This window comes from Panthera uncia, chromosome B1, assembly GCF_023721935.1.
Source record: "Panthera uncia isolate 11264 chromosome B1, Puncia_PCG_1.0, whole genome shotgun sequence".
In the NCBI taxonomy this organism is placed as follows: Eukaryota; Metazoa; Chordata; class Mammalia; order Carnivora; family Felidae; genus Panthera; species Panthera uncia.
This window is the reverse complement of record NC_064811.1, coordinates 31,954,095-31,975,426: the sequence shown is the minus strand read 5'-3', so window position 1 is coordinate 31,975,426 and position 21,332 is coordinate 31,954,095. Positions and strand designations below refer to the sequence as shown.

The following is a 21,332-nucleotide window of genomic DNA, read 5'->3' as shown; positions in this document are numbered from 1 at the left end:
AGAATCAGCTTGCAGAAACTAGTGAAGATACGAGACTAATTCTCTGACTTAGTCAATAAACATTTAGAGAGCATGCAAGGGAAGAGAAGCCTTATGGAGGCTCTATAAATGGTCCCTGCATACTATTAAGAACTAGGTCAATAATAACATCACACCATCTTCCACTTTCCAATCTCTTTCATATTGTTAAAGTCAAATACGTGGCATGGAAAGAAGGTGTGGCAAAGTGTACGAGAGGGGCACTGGGCTGGAGAGGGGAGAGGGCACTGTCCCAGAGACAAGAGCTGCGAGGCAGTGAGAAGAGGAAATAGCACTACTGAGAGAAGGCGTTAGTGGAGTTACCTAGATCCCCCTGTGCTGGTCAATTATTGTACTTCTCTGAAACCCAGAAATGGTCATTCTCCTCATCTTCTGGGTTCAAAGCAAACCTAGATTAGAAAAGGGCTACTTTTTCCGGGGCATTTCGAAAAGAGTTTGGAGCTTGATTCTACTACTTGACTACGAGACAAACGTGAATGTCAGGGACGTACCTGCAGACTGCTCTTCTCTGGCAATGATGATGGCAGTCCGGGCAGCTTCTCGGTACTGTTTCAGGGCCATGTACAAGCGGAACAGGTACTTGGCATCCTGACATACAAACCATTAGAGAAACATCACTCTTCAGTAGCCAGGGGGACAAACACCTAAAATTTTTCATTTCAGTTGGAATCCACTTTTTTTTTTTTTTTTTTAATTTTTTTTTTCAACGTTTATTTTATTTTTGGGACAGAGAGAGACAGAGCATGAACGGGGGAGGGACAGAGAGAGAGGGAGACACAGAATCGGAAACAGGCTCCAGGCTCCGAGCCATCAGCCCAGAGCCTGACGCGGGGCTCGAACTCACGGACCGCGAGATCGTGACCTGGCTGAAGTCGGACGCTTAACCGACTGTGCCACCCAGGCACCCCTGGAATCCACTTTTGATCTTGTTTAAAAAAGTCAACTGAATAAAGAATTTATTTTTTTATCAAGAATTTATTCATAGTTTAATACGTGCCAGGTAATAGTCTAAGTACTTGAGAAATATTAATGTGTTTAAATCCTCATGCTCTTCCTGGGAAGAAGGCATGGTTATATACTAATTGCACTGATGAGAAACACACACAACAGGACCTCTCCAGAGTCTGGATTTGAGCCACAGTGATCAGGCTTCAGAGTCTGTGTTCCTAATGCTACTCCACAGAGTTATCTCCTGTGTGCGATAGCAAAATGTATTCTTATATCAACTTTGCAAAAACTTAAAAGTTTTTACACCTATATAAATTTCTCTGGCCCATAAGAACGCTGGCCTTTGATTATTTTCTGTTCCCGTTCTCTTCACCTATAGACAATTTTATATACCTGACACTGTTTTCCTGATTACTAGAATAAGTGGACATGAGGTGAGGTGGTTTGGAACAGTGTAAGGGCCTGTGCCCTTTGGTAGGTTAACTTAGCTTCCCTGGGTCTCCCGTGTCCGTCTATGGACTCAGGGATCAGGACTGCTACCATCCTCTCCAGCTATGACATTCTGGCACCTTCTCTCCAAATCAGTAACTTGACTTCCTTCACAAGAAGATCACCTCAGACATCAAAACAAAAGGGAAGAACAAACTCAGGGGTGTTCTCAAAGGGGACTGTCCCCATCAGGACTGTGAGAAGACCAATGTCTGAATGAACTCCCAAGAGTCACATACTTAGAAAATATGTTCTTAATGATTTATTTCTACTTTATATTTATAGTGAGTTACTTTTACGCTAAATATGATTGTTATTAACACAATTTTTGAAATATGAACAAAGTACACTGATTTTTAGGGATTAATGCTCATAGTTCTAATAATAGTTTTCAAAGTTCCCAGAATAAATAAAACTCTTTAACATTTGAGGAAAGTTGTGGGTGGTGTGAATTGTTATCTAGAGGATTGTGGCTGTTTCACAGGGGACAATGCCAATTTCAAAGGGTGAATATACCCAATATCCTCTAAAATGCAGGGACTGTCTAGAAGATTATATTCAGAGAGAAAACTTTACAAGTCCATGATGCAGAACCCATAATAGGTAAAAACAGGGCAGAAGAAAGTCAAATGGTAACTAAAATACTTAGAACCCAAGAGAAGACAACATTTCTAGTACCTTAGGCATACCATCACTCTCTCCCATAAGGTGGTCTATCAGCTGACTGGTCAGCAGTTCATCTTTGGCCTGACCAATCTGTTTAGGAAGAGAAAGAAACAGTAAATTCAGCATCTTAAAATTAGAAAGGAAGGGGAGGAGGGGCAGAAAACCTTGTGCTGAGGAAATAGAATTAAAAAATCGTAAAAATGGCTATAGTCAAGTCCTGACATGATATAAATTTAGGGTCTTTCTTCATTTATTTGTAGAGTCTCCATTAATAAAAGTCTATCCTTAAAAGCTACAGCTTTTCTCAGTTGCTGTATCAAAAGACCATTCCCCCCTCTCCCCCCCCCCCCCCACACACACAGAATATACTTTTTGGATGTTTCAGTAAAAACTTTCTCAAGGTGAACATGGCACGTAGAGAATAAGGTCTTGAGTGCAGGAACTAGGCCTTCTGCAAGCACACAGTACCAAGCACTGCGTCTCCACTGCTCCCCAAGGAAACGCATCGAGTCCCACTGATGTGTGGTGTTGATCAGGAAAAATTACGTACGATATCGGAGGATGGAAATGTGTTTTAGTAGGGATAATTACTGACGAGGAGGCTTAAGAGTCTTGTGTCTGTAAAATAGGGGTGAGCCAACAATGCAACTGGAGCTCCACCAAAGGGAACGAACACTGAAGAGGGCAGTGCTGTGCTTGTATTAATGATACAGTGCAAAGAGCCACCAGAAAAAGAAGGAAACCGTTACGAGGGACAGAGCAACATGTGGCCTAGCTTGCTATGCTTGAGGGAAAAAGATAAAAGTTTGGAAGTTCCTTGTGCAGAAGAGACTGTGGTGAACGTGTGGGGTGGAGAGGCCCTTGGGGCTGCAGAATTTCTACACACTTCACTCACTGTGGTAGTCGTCAGTGCAAGAAAGCTAAGCCTTTACAAATCTGTTGCCTCTGCTTTTGCCACTGCTGTAAGGAAGCGATGCTATAAGGAAGAGAAATCCTGTACAGCTTATCATCTCGATGGCTCTTGTGGATGGTTTTGGGTGAATGCGCCAGTATGGAGACATGGTAAAGCAAGGGCTCTGGGGTCAGCCTGCCCGAGGTCAAAAGATCACCTGGTTACTCTTGGGACCCCAATGAGGATAAAAAAAATACCTAACTCACCGAATTGTCTTAAGGATTAAATAAGTTAATACCCATAAAGGGCTTGGACTGATGTTAAGCAGTGCTATCTGATATTGCTGGACATAGCAAATAAAAATACAGGACGCCCAGTTAAATATGAGTTTCAGAGGGTTGAACACACCCAAAATGTTAGGATGGAAAAGGGAGCCAGTAAGGAATAGATGTGGCTGTCAAGAATTAAAAGAAGGGGGGTGCCTGGGTGGCTCAGTTGGTTAAGTGTCCGACTTTGGCTAAAGTCATGATCTCATGGTTTGTGAGTTTGAGCCCTGCACTGAGCTCTGTGCTGACAGCTCAGAGCCTGGATAGAGCCCAGTTCAGATTCTGTGTCTCCCTCTCTTTCTCTCTGCCCCTCCCTTGCTTGCACTCTCTCTCTCAAAAATAAAGAAAACATTGAAAAAATTTTTAAAAAAATTAAAGAAGGATGGAGACAGAATGCTGAGGAACACTTACATACTGGAGTAGAGGAGTCGGTGAAAGAGGCTGAGAAGGGACCATTTGAGAAGTAATGGGAAAAGCAGTGTTCTAAGGGAGTCATAAGAAAGATGCAGTAATGATAGTGTAAAATGCTCCCATAACATGGAGTGAAGACTGAGAAGAAGAGACTTTTATATTTAGCAGTGGGGACCTTTTAGAGAAGGTTTACAGAGTGGTGAAGGCAGAAGCTGACTGCAAAGAAGAAGGAAGGCCCCCAACACAGTTAAAAGATCCTGTGAAGACCCAACTTTCTCATCCATATCATGGGTTCATTCAGGTAATGATTCTCAAGTAGGGCTGTACTATACACACACCAACACACACACACACACACACACACACACACACACGCACACACACGCACCAAGAATGCATTTCAGAACCATAAGGGGTAGAGGATGGGGTAGGGTGGGGGTTAGTAAATTGTGAACATTTTCAAGATATTCTCAATTATGGGTCAGCAAGTAAGAGTGCACAGATTATAAGAAATTCAAATGGAGGGGGGGGGTGTCTCAAGGTGGAAAGGAAAGAAAGGAATGAAGGGTTGAAAGGAAACTTATATCATCCATATAGTGTGTTCACTAAGCTGGGAATCAACATGTGTTCAACTAAGCAAATATTTATTGAGTGCCCATAATGTGCTAAACACTCTATGAAGAAATGGGTCCTTGACCTTGAGGAGCTATTAATCTGAAGGGAGATAACTGTAGTGATAGGTGATGTTCAAAGTACTTAGAGAAGAGTCTAAGGACGGTGAAATTTCATCCAGAGGATAGTTCACAAAAGGCTTGCGTGTGAAGTGGGTCTTGCATGTTGCGTGGGAGTATGAAAGGCAGAGGTGTAGGAGGGTGGGTGGCCTTGGTGTAGGGGACCACAAGAATGAAGGAACACAGGAAGGGGAGCCCTGAATTACTCGGGTAGAAGTGGCCAGGTTAGTGTAGCATAGGCTACTGACATAGAGGAGTGTAACAGGCAATTTGGTTGGAAAGAAGACTTAGTCATAGTTCTGTTACTTTCTATTTGGGTGGCTTTAGGTTAAGTCATATCATCCTATGGGACCTCTTGTTTCCTCGCCAATAAAATGAAAAGGTTAGACAAGATCACCTGCAGGGGTACCTAAGCTTCTGTGGTTCATGAAGAATAGATTGGGAACAAATTATGAGGCAACTGGGAGGCAATGCAGCTAGAGAATAAAAGGATTTAAAACTGGACTTCAGGAAAATTCTCTGGTAGTGAAGTGCAGAATGCACTTGTCTGAATGAATGAAGTTATCCTAGTAATGGATAATAAACACAAATATGTTGGTTTTATAGGCCACATGTCTCTGAACTTAGTAAAATTTATTATAATGAAATATATAGCACAACACCTAGAAGTAGCTATGGGAGGATTAAAGAATACTCATAAAAGGAGAAAAATTTGATAGCTGCAAGGGACATCTATACTTTTGTCTGATACCGATTCCTTTAACTTTTCTGAGAAATGCTCCTACTTTCATTTCAACCATGGTATTCCATTGACACTTCCATGCCTCAGAGGACCCTATTCCCCATGACAATAGAGATGTAATGTCTAGGGGTTGGAATTTAACCTAATTTGCCCAAGCAGATTATTCCATCCTTGTGGCCACCAGTTGTTTAATCTTGTAATGGACACCTGAACTAACCAATTCAGAGCCCTTCTGGACTTATGCATTTGGGGCCAGAATTCCAGTCCATCTTTAGCAGGAAGGGTGGGAAATGTATTCTTGAGAGTTGCTGGCAGCGTTGAGTCTGGCTTTCTGGAGGAAATACGCTTTAGAAAATGTGGATATGCAGACAAAATCAGAGAATGAAACTATTTTCATAATGAAATAAAATGGCCTTTTGTGGATGGCCAGAGAATAATTTTCATACTTTACTAATTTCACTCCAGCTTAAAATTCAGGTACTTTTAGAAAATACTAATTTTTATGCCATAATAAAAAATGCCAATACTTTTACTGAAAAGGCTTAGAAATAGAATATTGCTAGCACCCAAATTATGGTCTCTAAAACAATTTCTCGCTGAAAGGAACTAGACCTTCTTAGAGAAATGACTGATTCCAGGTCTGGGGCAAGAAATGGAATTTGGCCACAGCAATTAGGCAAGAGAAAGAAATAAAAGGCATCTAAATTGGAAAGGAAGAAGTTAAATTGTCACTATTTGGAGATGATATGTTACTATATATAGAAAACCCCAAGGAATCCACCAAAAAACTATTAGAACTGATAACTAAATATTGTAGGATAGAAAATCAACATGCAAAAATTTGTTGCATTTCTGTACACTAATAGTGAAACATCAGAAAAAGAAATTAAGAAAACAATCCCATTTACAATTGCATCAAAAAGAATAAAATACCTAGCAGTAAATTTAACCAAGGAGGTGAAAGACCTGTGTACCGAAAACCTGAACTAACCTTGATGAGGTTAGACCTTGATAAGACCCTGATGAAAGACACTGAAGATGACACAGATAAATGGAAAGATACTCTGTGCTCATGAATTAGAAGAATACTCTTAAAATGTCTCTATTACCCAAAGCACTATACAGACTCAAAGTAATACCTGTCAAAATTTCAACGGCATACTTCATAAAACTAGAACAAATAATTGTAAAATTTGTATGAAGCTAGGAAAGATCCTGAATAGCCAAAGCAGTGTTGAGATAGAATAACAAAGCTGCCTGCAGGTATCATGCTCTCTGATTTCAAATTATACTACAAAGCTACAGTAATCAAAACAGTATGGTATTGGTACAAAGACAGACACACAGGTTAATGGAACACAGTAGACAGCCCAGAAGTAAATCCACATATATAGGGACAATTTATCTATGACAAAAGCAAAAACAATGAAGACAGGACAGTCTTTAGTAAGTGGTATTGGAAAAACCTGGAAAGCCACATTGAAAAGAATGAAACTAGACCACTTTTTAACTCCATACACAAAAAATTAAAATGTATTAAAGACTTGAATGTCAGACCTGAGGCCATAAAACTCTAGAAGAAAACATAGGAGGTAAGCTCCTTGACTTTGGTCTTAGTGATGTCTTGATGGATCTGACTCCAAAGGCAAGGCAAACAAAAACAAAAGTAAACAAATGGAATTACATCAAACTAAAAGTTGCACAGCAAAGGAAACTGACATCAAAACAAAAAGGCAACCTACTGAAATGAGAGAAGATATGTGGAAACTATATACCCAATAAGGGGTTAATATCCAAAATATATTTAAAAAAATCTTCATATGGGGGTGCCTGGGTGACTCAGCTGGTTGAGCACCTGAAATCGGCTTAGGTCATGATCTCACAGTTTGTGGGTTTGAGCCCTGTATATCAGGTACTGTACTGTGCTGACAGCTCAGAGCCTGGAGCCTGCTTCGGATTCGGTGTCTCCCTCTCTCTGCCCTTCCCCTGCTCACGCATGCTCTCTATCTCTCTCTGTCTCAAATATAAATAAACATTTTTTAAAAAAGTTTAAAAATCCTCATACAACTCAACAACAAAACTAACCTGATTAAAAAATGGGCAGAGGATGTGAAAAGACATTTCTCCAAAGAAGGCATACAAATAGCCAACAGGCATTTGAAAAGATGCTGAACATCACTCATTATTAGGAAAATGAAAACTAAAACCACAATAAGATATCACATAACACCTATAAGAATGGCTATTATCAAAAAGACAAGATAACAAATGTTGGAGAAGATGTGGAGAAAAGGGATCCTTTGTACACTGTTGGTAGGATTTAAAATTGATACAGTCCCTATGGAAAACAGTATGCAGATTCCTCAAAAAGTTAAGAATAGAACTACCATATGCCCTAGTCATTCCACTTCTTGGTATTTATCCAAAGAATATAAAAGCACTAACACCCCAAGATATATATGTGCCTTTATGTTCACTGCAGCATTTACAAGAGCCAAGATATGAAAACAAGTGTCCATTCATAGTATGAATGAATAAAGATGTGGAACACACACACACACACACACACACACAATGGAATACTACTCAGCCTTAAAAAAAATAATGAAATCTTGCCAAATGTGACAACATGGATGGACCTTGAGGGTATTATGCTAAGTGAAATAAGTCAGACAAAGACAGATGCTGTCTAATTTCATTCATATGTAGAATCTAAAACAAAATAAAAGCAAAACCAACTCACAGATACAGAGAACAGACTGGTGTTTCCCAGAGGGGAAGGAGGCTGGGGGATAAGTTAAGTGGTGAAGGGAGTCAACTATATGGTGATGGATGGTAACTAGGTTTATGATGGTGATCACCTTGTAGTATATATGGATTTTGAATTATAAAGCTGTACAACTGAAACTTATATAATCAAAAAAAAAGAAATGGAGTCAATAATATCATGTACCTGAGGGCAAGGAATCTATCAAAGATTAATAGGATTGTGTCAAAATGCAGTAATAGTTAAAGACACATTTGGGCATAAAAAACATCGACTGGATGTAATGGATTGAAATCAAATATACGAAAAATCTATGAGTTCATAATGATAGTAAAAACAAAAGCATCTCTAGAGGTCACCTTTGGAGGATGGCAGGAAACCAACTCATTATTCTTTTTTTTTTTTTTTCAAGAGAGAGAGAGCACAAATTGGGGGTAAGGGTAGAGAGAGAATATTAAGCAGGCTCCATGCCCAGTGTGGAGCCTGATGCGGGGGCCCAATCTGACGACCCTGAGATCGTGATGTAAGCCAAAATCAAGAGTCAGATGCTCAACCAACTGAGCCACCCAGGTTCCCTGCAACTCATTAGTCTTAAAACTAGTAAGCAGAGGGGAAAAAAAAATCAAGTATTTACTCTATTTTTCCTTTATCTCACAGTAACAAAATAGTTGGTATGGAATAGAAGGAATGACAAATATTGCCATTTTGCAACCCCTAACAAAATAATGGATCCAGGTAATAAACATTAATGGGTGCTGAAATCATTAGGTGAAAGGTTGATGGGAAATGTCATAATGGAGGGATAAGGCTGACCATTCTAATATCTAATAATCTTAACACCATAAAAACAGAGATGACAAAAATGATGGGCTGTTATGGACTGAATATTTATGTTCCCCCAAAATTCATATGTTGAAGCCCTACATATTTGTATTTGAATACAAATGTGGTGATATTTGAATATGGGGCCTTTGGGAGGAATTAGGGTTAGATGAGGTCATGATGGTAGGGACCTTATGATGGGATCAGTGGTGTTACAACAAAAGGAATGGAGAGAGATCTCTCCTCACCTGAACGCACTCCATAAAGGCCACGTGAGGATACAGCAAGAAGGTAGCCATCTACATGCCCAGAGGAGAGCTCTCACCGGAAACAAATTGGCTGGCCCCTTGATCTTAGCCTTCTCAGCCTCCAGAACTGTGAGAAATCAATTTCTGTTGTTTAAGCCACTTAGTCTGTGGTATGTTGTTACGGCAGCCTGAGCTTATTAAGACATGAGCCTACTGATGTCATGAAAGAGGACGTACTTGGCACCATCTAAAAACACCAAATCTATGTCTGATTAAGTATCTAGATTTAATTGCCAGCTAGTGGGAAATACAGGAGATGGGGAAATTTGAACTAGATGTTCGACAATGACAAGAAATGATTGTTGGTGAAACTGCAATGCTCACACATTGCTGTTTGTAATGTAAAATGGTTGAGCTGCTTTGGGAAACAGTTGGACAATTCCTCAAAATGTTAAACATAGAGCTAACATATGGCCTAGAAATTCCTAGACATACACTCAAGAGAGTATATACAATGTATATAACATTGCACACAAATGTTAACAGCATTATTCATAAAAGCTTGAAAGTAGAAACAAACCAAATGTGTATTAACTGTTGAATAAATACAGTGTGGTAGAGTCATACAACAGAATCTTTAGCCATAAAAAGGAATGAAGTATTAGTACATGCTACAGCACAGCTGAACGCTGAAAACCTTCTGAAAGAAAGATGCCAGACACAAAAGTCACATATTGTATGGATCCACTTATATGAATTGTCTAGAATAGGCAAATCCACAGCGACAGGAAGTAGATTATAATAAAGAATACATGTAATACAGTGTGGTATTGTGACAGGCAAGACAAATCAATGGAAGAGAATACAGAATCCAAAACTAGACTCACATATATTTGGTCATTTCATCTATGGCAAATGTTCTATGGTAATTCAGTGGGGGCAAAATGGTATTTTGATAAATGGTGCTGGATCAACTGGATATACATTTGGGGAATAAAAGATTCCTAATTCCTACCTCACACCATACACAAAAGTTAATTCAGGATGGGCATAGGACTAAATAAGAACGCTAAAACAATCAAATACCTAGAAGAAAACATAAGAGAAATCGCTTAATGACCATGCGATAGGAAAAGATTTCTTAAATAGGATTAAAAAACACTAACCATAAAAAAAAAAAGATTCGTAAGTTGGACTTCATTAAAACTTGAGAATTTCTTTCCATCAAGACACTACCGAAGATGGAGCACCTGGGTGGCTCGGTCGGTTAAGCGTCCAACTCTTGATTTCAACTCAGGTCCTGATCTCAGTTTTGTGGGTCTGAGCCCCTGAGCATGGACCACACACAGCCTGCTTGAGATTCTCTCTCTCCTTCTCTCTGCCTCTCCCCAGCTTGTGCTCCTTCTCTCTCAAAGTAAATAAACTTAAAAAAAAAAGACACTACCGAAGAATAAAAAGGCAAGCCACAGTTGGAGAGATAATATATATATATATATATATATATATATATATATATATATATATGATGGAAAGACTTGTATCTAGAAATTATAAAAAGTCTTACAAATCAGTAAGAATAAGATGAGATGATACAATTAAAAATTAGAAAAAAGATTTAAATAGCAGAAAAGAGGATATCCAAAAGGCCAATATACATATGAAAAGGTGCTCAATATCATTAGTCTTTAGAAAAATGAATTGAGACCATAATGAGATACCACTACACCTCTATCAGTAGTCATAATGACATAGATTGGTGTTAGTAAAGAGAGCGACTAAATTCTTTCATACTGCTGGTAGAGTGTAAATTGATACAACTATTGCCAAAATATGTGTATCTTATGACCTAACAATTCTACTCCTGGATATACACCCAATAAGGCAGAGTGTTATGTCCATCAAAAGATATGAACAACTTTGTGGCAACTTTACTCATAATATGCCTGAAGTGGAGACAACCCAAATGTCCATTAACAGAGTAATAGGAAATAAATTGTGGTATAGCCATCGGGTGGAATACTACACAGCAATGAGTAAGAATGAACCATCTGCATGTAGTAATGCATGTAGTAATACACATGCATTAATAGACTATATGTTGATTCGAAGGAACTGGACACAAAATAGTACATATGTACAATTCCATTTATATGAAATACATAGACAGATAAAACCAATCTATAAGGACAGAAGTCAGAATTGTGGTTACCCCTGGCTGTGGTTACCCTTGGCCAGTGACTATGAGACATCATAAGAGCCTCTGGGAGCTGGAAATGTTCTATATCTTGATCTCAGTAGGGGTTACATCAGTGCAATATGAGAAAAAGAGTTACATACTTAGGATTTGTGCACTTTACTACATGCAAGTTATACCTAAAAGAAAACCCAAAGGTTCTTTTCTTTTATAGATAGACTTTGTACCCATAAATGAAATGACATGATGTCTGTGATTTGCTTTAAAATAACACAGGGAGGGGCGCCTGGGTGGCTCAGTTGGTTAAGCGTCCGACTTTGGCTCAGGTCACGATCTCACGGTCCGTGAGTTCGAGCCCCGCGTCGGGCTCTGGGCTGATGGCCCAGAGCCTGGAGCCTGCTTCTGATTCTGTGCCTCCCTCTCTCTCTGCCCCTCCCCCGTTCATGCTCTGTCTCTCTCTGTCTCAAAAATAAATAAACGTTTAAAAAAATTAAAAAAAAAAAGAAAATAACACAGGGAAAGAGGTGGGGGTACAGAAAAAATAAGATTGCTCATATGCTGACAGCTGTTGAAGTCAGATGATGGGTACAAGTCAGATGAGTTGGTTACAATATTTGGTCTACTTCTGTATGTTTGGAAATTTCTTCAAAATGTTTTTCAAAATATCAATATTCTCAAAAGTCCTATTACAGAGCTCACTTACAGTTTCAATCGCCATTTCTATTGCTGCATTCTCTTCTGGGCTCGGACATTTCAGGAAATGTTTAAGTGCCTGAAATGAGAAATGTATAGCAATTAAAAACTTTCAGACTGCTTTCACATTGGGAAAAACAAAGTTTTCACACAAAGTAATTACAGTTTATGCAAGTGTCCACCTCTCAACTAGGGGCTTGCACAGTCTGGGTCTTAATATATACACCTAAAAGGCTGAGGGACACCTGGATGGCTCAGTCAGTTAAGTGCCGGATGCTTGATTTCAGCTCAGGTCACAATCTCATGGTTCATGAGATCAAGCCCTACCTCGAGCTCTGTGCTGACAGCGTATTCTCTCTCTCTGCCCCTCCCACACTTGCTCTCCCTCTTTTTCTCCCTCTCTCTCTCAAAAATAAACTTAAAAAAAAAACCAAAAAGGCTGAGTAGAATTTTAAAAATGGAAGGATCCAGTTAACCCTCTGAAGAATTTAGTTCTGACTTCTGATGAGAGTGAAAAATAAGTCCTCTTTCATTATGAAGATATAATCATTTTCATTCATTTATTCGTTCAACAAATATTTATTGCCAACCTGCTACTATGTATAGGAGACTATGGAGCATACCAGGAAGGATATGACACAGCCCCTCTTGTTGTATTATACACAACCTAATTGGGGAGATCTGTGTAATGTGATATTTATAAGGAACCAATTATTTTAAATCATAATTGTCTACTTCCTAAACACTACACCTATGAAGAAATTTAAGGTTATAATAAAAGTTTAAGAGACAATGGGCAGTATGACCATTTGTTTTCATTGGTGCTCTAAGGAAGAAAAGTTGATTAAACAGGGGGGTGATCCGAAGGTACCATGAAGGAAAAAGGACCTGAAGATGAACAGGTCTGTGGTAGGTAGGAAAGAGGGCAGAGAGAGATCTAGAGGAGAACAGGAATGGGAAAAGGCTAGCAGGAATGTTTCTTTTTTTTTTTTTTAATGTTTTTTTTAATGTTTTTTTAATTTATTTTTGAGACAGAGAGAGACAGAGGATGAGTGGGGGAGGGGGAGAGATCAAGAGGGAGACACAGAATCTGAAGCAGACTCCAGGCCCTGAGCTGTCGGCACAGAGCCTGACGCGGGGCTCGAACTCATGAAGTGTGAGATCATGACCTGAGCTGAAGTCGGACGCTTAACCGACTGAGCCACCCAGGCGCCCCATGGAATGTTTCTTAATGGAAACAGCTGGATGCCAGGTTGGGAAGTGCAGGAGCTGGTTGGTCAATCTGTGGGAATTCTCTTGAGTGCCAGCTAAGGAATCTGGACTTTAAGTGGCTAGAAACAGTAAATAGGTAGCCAGAAGGCTGAGTTCACACACAGACATGTTTCTTTGGCAGGCAAGGTATTCTACAAATATGTGGGCCCATGTTTTAAAATTGGGAGACCTAGAATTCTATTTCTCATGAAAAGTCCTATGATCTAGCCCACATGGGCCCAACTCCTGAAGGGCAACAATTTTCTGGAGGTAAGTAGAAGATGTTTCCCTCAGACCAAACAGGTGGCACCCGGTAGTCCCCAGTGAACACCCAATGAACACAATGAACACACAGCTTCACTGAGTTATATCCCTTGCTTGAACGCCATAACTCCTGCTTTAGGGGCCCTGTAGCAGTGAAAGTAAGTACTGTTTGGGGAATAAAATGAAGGATGAGTTATAGGAACAGAAACTAGAAAATAGGAATAATATTGTAATAATATAATAAGTGAAGTGACCCAGGTTTGGATTAAGTTGATGATAGTTAGAATGAAAAGGGACAATGTCAGAGATATTACAGGGGAAGAATGTGATTGGCTGTGGGAGAGAGAGAATGATTTAAAGTTAACTTTGATATTTCAGGTCTGGGTGTCTGAAAGCAATAATATAATTTTAAAATATTGCTGGGGCATCTGGCTGTCTGTCAGTAGAGCATACGACTCTTGATCTCGGACTCTTGAGTTTGAGCCCCACATTGGGCATAGAGATTACTTAAAAAAATAAAGAAAGAATCTTATTAGCATTCCTGTGGAGTCCAATGTATATTTTCTCAGGAAATACTAACTCGTGAATATTGGCCACACAGCAAGAAGAATTTTCCAGCCTGAAAATGTCTTTTTTCTCCTTCAAAATATAAGGCGATGCTTTGATAGTCTTCATTAGTAGTACCTTCAGAACCTACAACAGAAGTTCACGGAGTAAAATATCTGAGCAATATTTTATTGCTAACTTAAAAATAAGATCCAAATACAGGTGATCTAAAAATAGGTGATTAAAAATTTGTAACTGTAAATATCAGTGTTATTATCGTGTTTGTTTTCATCACAAAACAGATCCACCATCATTCCCCCAAATACCAGCTCTGTTCCATTTTCTTTTCACCAGGAATCAGGAGAGAAAATTACGAGCCTTGTGAGAATGTAGGCTATGGTCAGACATCACCCTTGGTGACTTTTATCATTCTTTAAGAGTCTCAATCTCATTTCCTAAAACAACAGGAACAACTATGACTACAAATCGCAATCGCATTCTGCCGAGAGTCTAAGAACAATCAGAAGTCAACCATAATACAAACGTAATCTATCCGCCTTTCTCAGCAAGGCCTGGTTTCGACAATTGTCCGCATTTGCCAGACAAGGAAGGAAAATGCTATTCAAGTGGCTGATAGATGCCATTTAAAGATAATTACTCTTTTTCTTTTATTACTGTTTTTCTTTTGGTTTGAAGCTTAAATATGTTAAGCACAGTGGAAGAAGGACCTCAACTCTGCAGGAGTTCCAACTCATTGTTTACATTTACCCATGGGTATTGGAGTCCTGTTACAATACCAAAGTGTCACAACAGCCCTGGGCCTCCAGCCCAAGGCAGATAGGGAGTTTGTAATAGAAGAGGGTAAAGAAAGGTGGACAAAAAGCGTGTGCGTGCGTGTGCGTGTGTGTGTGTGTGTGTGTGATGCAGGATAAGCCACATCCTTATGAAATGAGAAAAACTTAAATGGGTTAGTGGTATAGTGATTTGTAATGTTAAGAAATGTTATCTGTCGAATTAAAAATTAATAACTCTAATATCACTTGTATTCGTATTTCCTTTTTTCCTTTACCTCCTTATTTTCTCCAATTATCTGGATGACTTTCTAAGATATGAGAAGATGCTTTTACCTATTTTTGTTTCCTTGAAACTGAAATAAAAATTTTCTCATAAATCCTATCATCAATTCTTACAGTCATTTCGTAAATTTTAAAAAACAAAACACAAAAAGGCAAGTACTTCAGGATTCCATTTATATGACATACTATGAGTAGTCAAATTTATGTAGATTTGTAGAAAGTACAACAGTGGTTGCCAGGGGCGGTGGGGGGCGGGGAATGGGGACATACTGTGTAATGAGTACAGAGCTTTAGGTCAGGACGATTCAAAGTTCTGGGGATGGATGGTGGTGACTGACGGCTGTATGACACTGTTAATATGACTGAACTGTACATTTAAAAATGGTTAAAATGGTAAACTTGTGCTATGTATATTGGGAAAATAAAACAAAATAAAATACCACCAAAAATAATGTTATGTATGGCCCATAAAATCAAAATCTGAAAATTATTTCAGTAGTTTCTAAGAAAATTGCACATAAGGGAAGAAAACCTAAAAGCACATGTTCTCAGAATATAAAATCCTCTTTTGGACTTTCTTCTGAAAAAAATACGTCTTGTGTATATCACTCTTCATCAAAGTAGAATCATATAATCTTAATTTTTAACTCAATTTAAAAAACTTATGAAACTATTTTTTCAAAAATTCCTCTGCATTTTTTATTACGTTCATTTTGGAACCTTGTTTTACCACTGGTTGGCAAACAGCAGAATTTGGGAAATCTGGCTTCTTTTAATAGTCACCCCAAAATCTTAATTTTTGAAAACGGGTCTTATAATTCCATCTCACCTGTAAGATAGTAGGAATCTTGAAATCTAACACATCAATATGTATGCGTCTCTGTATAAATGGTGTGTGTGCATGTGCTTGTGGGTTATACCAAGTTGATAATTAGGTCCTAAGGGTCAAGTATTTCTAGGATACAAATCTGTAAGAGAAATTAGGGAAAACAATGGTATTTACCAATAATGTCTGCATAGATTTCCATTTTGTTGTGCTGCTGAGCCAGGGTGAAAGCTTCATTATTACATTTGGACATAACAAGAAACTGGATGGCAGACCCGTAGTCACCTAACTGTAGGAAAAACCTAAAACAAAGTATTTTAATCAGCTTGGCTCATTTAAAATAAGTTTGTCATTTACAAAATGAGATCTTTTTGCAACTATGAGAAACCGTTTTAAAAAATGCATTAGGCAAACTGCAGTTTTATACTATATGCTTGTATTTGAAAAACATTCTCTCCTACACTAACCACAACAAATAGACTTTGAATTTAAACACTTAGATCTAACAAAAAAAATTATAAAGAATAAATATTCCCTTTGAATTTATTTCTTTGATCAAGGTAAGTGGGGCTTTCTTTCCAGGCTAGTTTTTGGAAGTCCAAAAATAATGCATTCCGTTACCTGGCTACCATTTTGGCTCCATCCAGAGACTGGGTCTCTCTGACAATACTGACAGCCTTTTCAGGATTGTTGAGGTGATCCAGATAGATGCGGATTACACTGTTCCACTGTTTTGCATTCTCATAAGCCACAACGGCTTCTTTGTATCTATAAGAAATACTTAGTTCAGATAAGCTTCCTTAACACTGTCACATTTGGGGGGGAAATGTCAATACAGGAGGCAATTTTTTTTATTGATGGCGGTTGCTTATTTTTCTTGTACTTCTTTATTCTTCATTAGGATGAATACAAGGAATCATCTCCCTAAAATGTGTTCTTTTTTAGAGGTCTGATAAACTAACAGTAAAATATTAATATTGAATTGCATTTTTCATCTGAACAATATATATAGAATTTTCTACACTTTCCTTTTTTTTTTGATTGGGAAGATTATAATAGTAATATAAGCTTATTTTAGAAAACAGAAAATAACAGAATATTTCAGTAAGAGTGATCTATAAAATTTTTGCGTGTCAACCTCTAGATGGAGCTCAAGACTTGTCTTCAGTCTGCATTAGCTTTCCAGCTCTTTCCATTTCAACAAGACATTTAGTGTGTATCTCTATTTCCTAAGGTTGCTTTTCTAAAAGTAGAGGGTACTGACCTTTAAAAGTCTCTTAATGTATTTTGCCAAATAACTTTCCAAAGGCTATGGAAATTATACAGAACGAGTCAGTCATGCATAACAAGTGCATTTTCATAGTATGGTTATTAGTTTAAAATCTCACGATAGGAGAGGTTGAAATAACATACTGTTGCTTTAATTATTATTAGTGAGGTAGAGCTTTTTCATGTTTGTATGAGATACAATTTCATAATTGTGTTTCCTCCTCTGAGACTCCTTGTCTTTGAGTTTCTTCTATCCAGTTGCAGAAGGACAGAAGATATTATTTAGGATATTAACTATCCATTGTGATATCTTGACGCTGTTTTGCAGCTTAAACTGTGCAGTCATCGGTGTGGAATTCGTATTTCTTCACTGTTCTTTTCCTCGGCATCTGTAAGTTATCCTTCTTTTTAAAATTTTTTTTTTCAACGTTTTTTATTTATTTTTGAGACAGAGAGAGACAGAGCATGAACGGGGGAGGGGCAGAGAGAGAGGGAGACACAGAATCGGAAACAGGCTCCAGGCTCCGAGCCATCAGCCCAGAGCCTGACGCGGGGCTCGAACTCACGGACCGTGAGATCATGACCTGGCTGAAGTCGGACGCTTAACCGACTGCGCCACCCAGGCGCCCCTGTAAGTTATCCTTCTTAATAAAATGACCATCACTTTATTTTCATGCCATATTATATCAAAATATCACCTTTTAGTACTTAACTCTCAAATAAAAAGAGATAGTAGCCTATATTGAATACACCAAGGTTTACTTGAGGTATTTAAAATATGGGAAAAATGTAATAGTTTGGCACTTAAGGCCAGGCAAAGGGTAAAGATGTTTTCTTTCTCCACTCTGCCTTTCTTAGAAGTTGCAAAGATTGATGGTTAATTTATCAAACTTATATATTGCTTTAAACTTGCATGAATTTGAGAAACTGTACAAACCTTCCATCTGCTTCCTTAGCTTTGGCATACTGCAAGTGAATCTTTGGAGAAGAAACACGAGGCAGAAGCTCCCCAACTTTTGCCCTAGAATGTAGATTTCAGAGAGTATCAGCACTATATTCACTTCCAAAGTCACTCTCCACAATCAAGTGTTAGTTTTTAGGATTCAAAAAAGTTATCATGATCTTTGAAATCTTGGCTCCTATAGGTAAAAGCAGATGTAACTGCTTTTCCTTCTGATGCCACACCCCTGCCCTACCCCTCCAAGGGACAATGAAGGTTTGTTCATTAACAGTTTGGGGGCAACAGGGCTCTTTTCCCTAGTAATTTGTCTGATCAGGGATTTCCGAACCAACAGGATGTGTTGTTCTTTGGGGAACAAACTATTAATATGAACTCATCCAAGAAGAAAAAAGGAGATAGAGGGAAGACCTAGATAGGGAGAACAGGGTGTACAGATAAAGAAACAAGTGGGGAGACTTCCGGGACCCATTCATTTCCACACTTGCTCAGAACAAACTTAGCAAATGCTTACCAATTCTTACAGCGGATGTAAACAGATGCTGCTTTATCATAATAGAGACCTTTTTCATACAGTTGGGCTGCTTCTGAAAATTGCTAAAACAATATGAGATTATTAAAACACTGAATTTATTACGTATAAGTCCGCATGAATATTTATGCCTAGGAAAGGGTACCTTCATGTTCTCCAATATGGCTCCACAGTCTCTTTTAAGGACCCTGCTGGGATGCTTTAGGGCTTGGTTAACCCCTCGGCGTATGTCTCCCATTCTTATAGACATCTGGGCCACTCCAGCCAAACACACTTCATCATGTTCCTGGAATTATAAGGCAAATAACACATCAGACCCTAAGTTAAATTGATGTATTTCAGCCAAACAATTGATTTAAATCTAAAATGAGCCCAAAGGTTACTTTCACTAGTCTTTTCAGGAAAATCTCAAGATTATGAAGTAACACTGAGTCTTTTTTTTTTTTTAAATCTTCTGTTACAAAGTTATATATTTTTCTTTAGAAGTTTACACCTTTTATGCTTAACAACAAATTCTTACTACCCTTGTCATAATGCTTTGTGTATCTCTGTATGTCTTCTTGATATAAAATTTTATATAAGAAGTAATATGCTGGATACACAGCATAAATGCTATGAACAAAATTAAGGAAAAAGCCATTTATCAAATGGAAGATTTCTCTACTAGACATGATTAAACATTAAAAACTTTATGTAAAATTGTTTAATTCATTAAAGATAACTAAAGAACTGTTAAGGGAACTAATCTATGTAATAAAATATAATGTCCTATTGTATTTTATGTAAAACAGCATGGCTGGTGGAACATTCTGTGATGATGGAAATCTTCTATATCTGCCTGGTCCAACACGGTGGCTAATAGTCATAAATGGCTACTGGGCACTTGAAATATGGCCAGCGTGACAAAGACACTGAATTTTAAATTTTATTTGATTTTCAATCATTTAAATAGCAACGTGTGGCTAGTGGTTACTATATTCAAATACACAGATAAAAAAAAAAAAACTTAAGGGGCGCCTGGGTGGCTCATTAGGTTAAGCGTCCAACTTCAGCTCAGGTCATAATATCGTGGTTCATGAATTCGAGCCCTATGTTGGGCTCTGTGCTGACAGCTCAGAGCCTGGAGCCTGTTTCAAACTCTGTCTCCCTCTCTCTCTGCCCCTCCCCTGCTCATGCTTTCTTTCTGTCTCAAAAATAAACAGAACATAAAAAAATATTTTTAAAAACCTTAAAATGTAGGTAGCCAAAGAAAATATCAAAAACTCAAGAGTTATGCAAGGCAAAGGATATGATCAGGCAATTCATTAAAAAACACATAATTGGCCAATAAATAAAACATGCTCAGCTTCACCGATAAACACACACAAAAGACCTTTGTTTTTGGCTCATAAAATTGATAGATGAGATAAAATGATTAACATTCAATGTTGTTGAAACTGTGGGGGAAAATGGACACTTTCTCAGATGACCTACAGCTATATGAATTGCTATACTTTCTGGAAAGCAACTTAGCAATATAAAAAATTAAAAGCATATATTTTATGACGTAGAAATCCCCTTATAAGAATAATATCCTTCAGAAATACGATCTTAGGTAAAGATACATGTACACTAGGTAGAATATTCATTGCAGTATTTTGATAGTAAAAAACCAAAAACAATTATGATTCAATAAGGGAGTGGATATAAAGACCATGATATATCTAAACAATAGACTATTAGAAGCTCTTAAAAGATTAACATAGATTCGAATGTATTGACTTGAAAGACCATGAAGAAAACAGAATGCTGTTTATCCCAGAACGGATTTCAGTTAATCTTTGCTGAAAGGAAATGATTTTTTTTTAAAGCATTAAAACAATTTTTTTTTTTTAGTTTATTTATTTATGAATGATAGAGATAGCACAAGTCGGGGAGGGGTAGAGAGAGAGAGAGACAGAATCCGAAGGAGGCTCCAGGCTCTGAGCTGTCAGCATGGAGCCTGACGCAGGGCTTGAACTCACGAACCATGAGATCATGACCTGAGCCAAGTCAGCTCTTAACCAACTGAGCCACCCCAGGCACCCCTGTAAAACTGAATGATTTCATATTTAGTGAAAGTCCACATTACATTCGTATTTGTATGCTTACAAGAGATTCTGGGTGGAAATATATAAAACTGTTAACAGTGGTTACCACTGAGGTGTGTGGATAGAGGAGAGATTGGTAGACTCTCACTTGTCATGTTATACTGTGGTGATTTTTTAAATGGACTACAGTGAAACTGTATTAACTTCTGTAATAAAAATTCTAGCTATAAAATAGGAAATAAAAAGATTTTCAATCTTTACAAGACCTCACCTAAAAACATCAATTTTTATTGCAAAATTTAGCTTCTTGAGCTAAAACCCTGGGATGGGAGAATGGGCTGGAATAGTGCATAAAGTACATGATTTCCAGGATCATCATAAAAGATACAGCGTGAGAGATGAAATGGCAGAACAGACTTTTATGGACTGGGGGTACACTGTAGAGTAGTTATTGAAATTTTTTAAGAGTAAAAGGCAAAGCCTCATGAAAATCATAGTTAGCCTGTAAGTGGGAAAGGATAAAAATTTTACTCTGAACATTAACGAGAAGCTCATATTTAAGATACAAAGGAA

At 38.1% G+C, this 21,332-nt stretch overlaps 2 protein-coding genes across 2 annotated transcripts in view; one reads left to right on the top strand and one right to left on the bottom strand.

Moving 5' to 3' along the window:
- RPL9 (ribosomal protein L9) overlaps positions 1-21,332 on the top strand; it is a 457,174-nt gene that overhangs the window by 170,383 nt on the left and 265,459 nt on the right. The gene's annotated exons all lie outside the window — the stretch shown is intronic.
- WDR19 (WD repeat domain 19) overlaps positions 1-21,332 on the bottom strand; it is a 111,283-nt gene that overhangs the window by 25,962 nt on the left and 63,989 nt on the right. The window contains exons 22-30 of the mRNA XM_049631991.1: positions 18,836-18,976; positions 18,673-18,755; positions 18,138-18,221; positions 16,553-16,699; positions 16,109-16,233; positions 14,064-14,176; positions 11,979-12,047; positions 2,155-2,232; positions 531-627 (exon numbers count right to left, since the gene is read on the bottom strand). Of these exons, the coding sequence (XP_049487948.1) occupies positions 531-627; positions 2,155-2,232; positions 11,979-12,047; positions 14,064-14,176; positions 16,109-16,233; positions 16,553-16,699; positions 18,138-18,221; positions 18,673-18,755; positions 18,836-18,976 (937 nt within the window). The remainder of the gene's footprint in view (positions 1-530; positions 628-2,154; positions 2,233-11,978; positions 12,048-14,063; positions 14,177-16,108; positions 16,234-16,552; positions 16,700-18,137; positions 18,222-18,672; positions 18,756-18,835; positions 18,977-21,332) is intronic.